The sequence below is a fragment of the Populus nigra genome, chromosome 2 (assembly GCF_951802175.1).
Source record: "Populus nigra chromosome 2, ddPopNigr1.1, whole genome shotgun sequence".
In the NCBI taxonomy this organism is placed as follows: Eukaryota; Viridiplantae; Streptophyta; class Magnoliopsida; order Malpighiales; family Salicaceae; genus Populus; species Populus nigra.
Window position 1 is genome coordinate 27,837,478 of NC_084853.1, and position 6,412 is coordinate 27,843,889.

At 34.4% G+C, this 6,412-nt stretch overlaps 1 protein-coding gene across 3 annotated transcripts; it reads right to left on the bottom strand.

Annotated features, from left to right (window-relative positions):
• Nucleotides 1-1,620: 1,620 nt before the first annotated feature.
• On the bottom strand, nt 1,621-6,144 carry LOC133681546 (uncharacterized). Of its 3 annotated transcripts, XM_062104621.1 has the most exons (10): nt 5,988-6,144; nt 5,796-5,867; nt 5,613-5,687; nt 5,367-5,459; nt 3,623-3,703; nt 2,965-3,034; nt 2,792-2,883; nt 2,542-2,583; nt 2,371-2,451; nt 1,621-1,884 (listed from the first exon to the last, which is right to left on the bottom strand). In XM_062104621.1, the coding sequence occupies exons 1-10, from the start codon at nt 6,009-6,011 to the stop codon at nt 1,813-1,815; spliced, it is 702 nt and encodes a 233-aa protein (XP_061960605.1). In that variant the 5' UTR covers nt 6,012-6,144; the 3' UTR covers nt 1,621-1,812. The 3 variants fall into 3 exon arrangements, with proteins under 3 accessions (XP_061960605.1, XP_061960607.1, XP_061960606.1); XM_062104623.1 differs by lacking the exon at nt 5,367-5,459; XM_062104622.1 differs by lacking the exon at nt 3,623-3,703.
• Nucleotides 6,145-6,412: the final 268 nt, after the last annotated feature.

A 6,412-nucleotide genomic window follows, 5' to 3' on the forward strand; every position in this document is an offset into this window, starting at 1 on the left:
AGTATTTCAATGACTATTTTTCTAAAAAAAATAAAGAAATAGTCTTGCATGAAATCTTCAAGCTTTGAATTTTGACTTAGAGTAGCTAAATTGCTGAAACAAAAACTTGGATGTCAGTTTGAATGCTTTTGGAAGTACTTTGAACTTGTTTCTTCACAAAACCTCTCTGCCGACAGAATTCATGTGTCATCTTAGAAAAATCATATCTCTCTCATATGAGCTCTTTTTCTGTTGAAATTTTGTAGGCTGATAGGTCTTCGAGTCATGAATCCAACAAAATGGAGTTTTCATCAAATGAACTTCTCTAGCTCAAGATATCCAAGTAGGAATGGCCAAAGATCAACATTGGCAGAATGTGAGATTTGTCTTTGAATGCTACGATTTCCATGCTCTCTCTCTCTTTTTATTTTTCTTGTCATATATGTATAGAAATGTATGGATGTTAGCTTTCTAATTCCACTAGAATCACTTCATTTTGACTTCTAGAGTTCAAGCTCTACACAAAATATCGATCGGAGGTTAAATTTGCTAATTATGTTCAATTTATTTCTTTTTGAATCTTACATCCAAAAGTTCTTTGAAAATATAAAACAAAAAATATCAAGACATTTTATATATAAAACATATGCAAAATACTAGGTAAATATGAGTAAAACTATCGAATAATATGGTTTCATCATAACCCGCAGATGCATCCTAAATAATAGAGATTGGGCATGCTTGAACAACGACTATGTTAGGACAAGATAGGTACATTGTGCCTTTAAAATAAATCGCAACGCACAGACCAACTCTTCTAGAAAACAGACAACCAATCACACCAGCTTGTAGGTTCGTTGAAGCAATCCTCTACTGCCAAGATACCCAAGTGATACACCCATAAAATTGAGTTGAACAACCAAACACACCAACTTCCGGCCATGCTAAAGCAAGCCTCCATTGCCAAGATACCCAAGAAATAAATTCAATTCATGAAAGCTGATGAGTAAGCCAACCCCAAGAATCAAATACAAAAGGATTGTGAGAGCCTAACAAAGAGATGCCTATTGTAATCCACAATAGTCAAGAAAAAAAGTGGTTGAATCCAAACAGGGATGCCTTGCAACCCACAATTATACAATTTTTTTTTCTTATATACTATGCACTTACTCCTTTTTGTCAACTGATCTGGCTCACAAAAAGAAGATGAGAGTTTGAAAAAACCAGAACCAAAGTGGCAAAAAAAAGATAGAATAATCAGTCTTTATTCTATAATGCATCAGTTTTCAACCAACTAAAACAAGGGATAGAATAATCATTCAACTATTAAGATCCACAGTCAAAAGCTCTCACACAAAGCTGATCTCTTATACTGTATAATAATAATATCATTATAAGAATTGTGAAAAAACCTAAAAAGAGAAAAACACTTTAGCAGCGTCAAATATAAAAAAGATGACTCTTCCTTTATTTCATTCGTGCTTGATAAATATTAAAGTCAACACTATTTTCCCGTAGGAGAAACACACCTCAAATAACTGGTTTCTAATTATATTATGAGTTAATACTATTTTGTATTTTGACTTAGTAAAGTTTGCTTGTCGATAGTATGAAAACTAAAGAAGAAAGATAACAGTAAAATGGAGAGTAATAAAATATCAACTCATTTGTAGTAATAAAAAGTAGTACATAAATGGTCAGTTGCAACAATTAATTGTTATCAGGTCGAAAGAAGCAACATCAGGTGGAGGCCAAAATGGTGATAAAGGAACGGTGTCAAATTGGGACCAATAATGGCAATGCCAATAAGAATGCTAGCTGCTGCTGCTGCAACTAGAGAGCCTCCTCAATGAGTTTTTTAGTGAGAGCTTTGGGGAGTCCCATCACGCTATCAGTTGTCCCCACCTGCACAAAATACCAAAAATCTTGATGCATGTTACGATAAAAGGAATAAGGAAACAGTTAGTCAATGGAAGATGCAATATCAGTTATCCAGGTCCTCATCCAGCTAAATAGCTTGTGGTTTTAAGTATCTAATATCTATACGTGATTTCCCTGGGATCAAGGGTAGAAAGGACAGTCGGTCTAATTATAAACTCATTTCTTACTTTGAATAATAATACATATTTTACTCAATTGCAAGTTCTTCAAATGTATCATGTCTGGTTATCTAGGCTCCAAGGGATGCAGCCAATTGCCAAATAGACATATCACATAGTAGTAAACCGGTTGCGCAGTTTCAGTTTAAAATCTAAAAGCATCAATCACTTCATGAAAGGACTAGCTCGGGACACTATAGTGCATGCTTGTCCCTGCATCAAATGTTCCACTCTATGCGTGCTCCGTTACCATTTGTCCTATTACATATTGCACGGGGATTAGAAAACCCACCACTTCTTTAATGTAGGGCAATACCAAAGGATGCTCAATTATTAGCCCCCCGGCAACTCTGAGCACAATTCCCTCTTCAATCTGTGGAATGCATGAAAGAAAACAAAAGGAAATAAATATAGCTAGCCATTTCCATCAATGATATAACTTCACGATGGAAATAAGTTTTACCAGCTTCTCAATGACTTCATCTGGTATTTCGTGGAAATAGATCTGTAGGGCATCACAACTTAACAGTTAGTCATTGGTAGATATCATCAGGTTAGAGAAACTATTACAAAGTGTTTCATCATTATGTATCTGTCTAATCACTGTATCATGTATGTGTTCTGCTATTGGCATCAGCATGGTAATCATTCAGGTTGTTCTAAGCAGAAAACCTTGACCACTATTAATTAAAAAAAGACAAAGCAAATAGTACCTCCACTCTGTCCCATTCTCCTTTCCTGAATCCAGTTTTAAGATTTGTGACAAGAACTGATCCCACAGTTGCAGCGTGTCCCCCAGAATACCCTGCACTTCATGTAAATAAATAAAGAAAGCAACGGGAGAGTAAAAAGCATGGAAAGAGAGTTGACAGAATGCTGAGCAAACCTTTTATAAATTCCCATGCTTCTTCCTTGCTGGCTGGCTTTTCCCTGATCGCACCTTCATAGACTACCACCTTCAAATTGATGACAATAGCAGTAAGAAGTAACAGAACAAATATATTTACATGCAGTGAAAGATCCTGTTGATTTCTAGCTACAAGCATGCATGCAAAACCAGTCCGTGGATGGAAAAGGAGGAATGGGGTAGGAATAGTAGGAGAGATGGCCCTTCCTCAACTGATGATAAAGAATTGGCCTCTAAAATACATCACCATTTTAAGTATAGAATATCTCGTCTGATTTCCAGTTTACACAACCAAACAACTTGTACACCACGAAGAATATTCATTACCACCAAAAGATTAGCTCTCAATTTTAGGGAATTATCATTGCCATAGCTGTCTACTAAATTTGCCAAAATGTTTTATTCCAACAGAAGCTGACATATTACAAAATACTTGTCCCATCTACGGATACAGTTCACTGCAAATAATTATCATTTATACCTTATTAGTTTTCCTTTCTTGAGTTCTGCTTAGGTATAAGAAGAGGAAGAGCCAAGAAATAATATGCAATAGCCTTTTCTTTACAAGGCTCACATGTATGCCAAAAAAATGAAATACAAATGACTAAATCAGGAAGAAAAGCATATCAATATATACTTGATCTGCAGTAATTAACAATGTTGGTTCAGCATCCTTAGTGTAGTCACTGATTGGGAGCTTTTGCAAAATAGTGTCAGCCTGACAAGAAGTTTTCACCAACTAAGGTAAGCACCAGAGTCCACGCTAAATTAAGCCAAAAGTATTGAGGCAACAACAATAGAGAGAAGGATGACAAGGTAAATAATGTCAAATTACCAACAGCATCATGGCAAAAAATGGTGCACGCAAAAATACTGAAAACAAATATATAAACAGAATGAATCAAGTAGCATCCAGCAGCCTAAGCAGGATTGAAAAGGCACGAGGACTATTAGAGAATCCACTACAACCATGTGATTGCAATGGTCATAAAAAGGGTGTTAAAAAAAAACAGGTTCATCTATAATATTTGCATGATCTGACCCGACGCAACCCATCAAGATCAAATAATGTGAATATTATAGATGATAGTGACTCAAGAAAATTAAAAAATGGATATTACGAGGCGGGTGACGGGTCGGGATTTTTGAAACCCTATCAACTTATATACCTTATAAAAGCAGTATAAATACTCTCTCCATTTCTTAATCTCTCTCGCCACTCAGCCTCTTATTCTCTCATCTCCCTCTCAACCTATATACCCAAAAAATGCGCAGTAACCTCCTCCGATCACCATTTTAATAAACTAAAACCACCAATCTCTTCTTCTCATCCTTATAACCAAAAGCCCAACTCAATATCGACAACCTCTACCTTACCCCCATCAATCAAACCTTCAAAAAAAATCAAAACCCTAACAATAAACTTACTTAGGTCAAATTTCTCTCTTTCAGGTTTCAAGCACTGCATGCATCATTTTGCAAGTATATTTCTCCTCTCGTGGTATCTAAAGATCAATGAGGAGTTCCATATAGCACAAAGGTTGTCTTTGTCTTCGGTGACAACATTTTCTCACTTTTTGGATCAAAAGCAACTCCAATGAATCAAAAGCAAAGGTGTGAGAATGGCTAGTATTTGTCTGTTGTACTGGCTGAAAGATTACGACTTTGGTATGCTTCCTTTTTCCTGATTGCAAATGTGAATATATATTGCATCATTAAATCCATATTGTGCTCCTAGTACTTCAGTTAAAATTGAAACCCATGAATATCTGTAATATCCACAACCCTTTAGAGGTTAATTCAATTTCTCAAGAACTAGTATGTTGTCATATCTTTAGGATTCATTATTGTTGTGGTTGTTCAACCCGTAAATATCTGTAATATCCACAAAAATTTTTTGTCCAACTCAATATATTCAACCCGCTCAGATGCCAAAAAAAAATTCGAATGGGTCGGATTTACAATTTATAAAATATTAAAAGTTGAGTTAGATACAATTATGAGTTCAAAACCAACCCAATCCATGAACACCCCTCGAACATTCCAAACATACACATACATTTGAGGATTTTCTTATCATTATCTAGTATCCACCCTCGCTAATAAATAACTTCCGATCAAATAGTTATATTTATTATTTCATTGAAAAGTTCCACTGAAGCTGGCTCACCATCCCCGAGTAGAAACAAGACCAAGAAGCTTTCCTATCAAAGCAGCATATGGGAAGCACCCAGTCTCCCATTTACTGCAAAACCAAGTGCAGTATCTAAAACATTACAATTTCTTGGTATCCTCGAGCATTGAAGGAACTAGTCTAAACCCAATGCACCTGAAGCATCTAAGAACAAGAAAAAAAGAAAGAAAGCAAAAACAAAACATACAGTGTCGGCGGCAACCAAAATAGTGGGTTCCTCATCCTTGTCTTGTTGATTATTCATAGTAGTAGTTCGTAAATTTGCTATAATAGCATCAGCCTGAGATGCAATTCACATTCATCAATTACTCGATGAAATTATTCTTAAATCAAACTCCACTCCAATTTTATGATGTTACAAAAACAAAACATAAATTAGAGAAAAAGAAAAAAAACAGTAAATAACCTTAACAACAATCATTTCAAAGTTTACCTTGGCCTCAGCAAGAGTCATTACTAAATCTTCTGGTTTTTCTTCGCGAATGCTCTTTTCATCAATATCTGCAGTCTACCAAAACAATTTCCAATTTTTAACATTATCTACTGAAAACAAACTTCGCCAAGAAAAAAAGAAGACTGTAATTTAAAAGAAAAAAAAAGAAGAAGAAGAATTTACAGAGATTGTGAATTCATATCCCATCTCTTCTAATATTTTCCTTCGTGAAAATGAGGCCGAACCCAATATTAACTGCAAACAAACACATGGATAAGTGGAAAGCAATTGCCAGTAGAAATTTATCTAGAATAAACCCTAATAATGCCCGTAAGTAAATTTTTTTATTTTAATGGAAATTTATTTTTTAATTACCTTAAAAGAAGGAATGGCATCCATTCCTCCGTAGAAGCTGGAGATAGCTGAAGCAGGAGGGTAGAGCTAGAGACAGAAAGTGAAGAATTGGTTAAGTAATAGGGCTTTTAGTATTAGTTGGCCGAGAGTGAGAAAAACGTGGCCTTTAAATTTGAAAAGCTAATTTCCAAAGAACTACGCCCAACTTTTTAATACCGCACCCCTATTTTCCATTTTTAATGAATTATTGTGATTTTATATCATATTTCAATCTTTTAGGCCTTATTTATTTTTATGTTCTAAAAATAATTTTAAAAAAAATTGATTTTTTTTTATTTTTTACTTTAAATTAATATTTTTTTATATTTTCAAATTATATAATATGTTGATATTAAAAATAATTTTTTAAAAATAAAAATATAAGTGAATTAAAAAAAATATTTCAA

Excerpts from the sequence above, each read along its gene's own strand:
- LOC133681546 (XM_062104621.1), bottom strand. The coding sequence starts at position 6,011 with ATGGATGCCATTCCTTCTTTTAAG. Across the intron at positions 5,460-5,612 it reads TGACTCTTGCTGAGGCCAAG|GCTGATGCTATTATAGCAAA; the intron begins GTAAACTTTGAA and ends ATTGCATCTCAG. Across the intron at positions 3,035-3,622 it reads TGTTAATTACTGCAGATCAA|GTGGTAGTCTATGAAGGTGC; the intron begins GTATATATTGAT and ends ATCAATTTGAAG.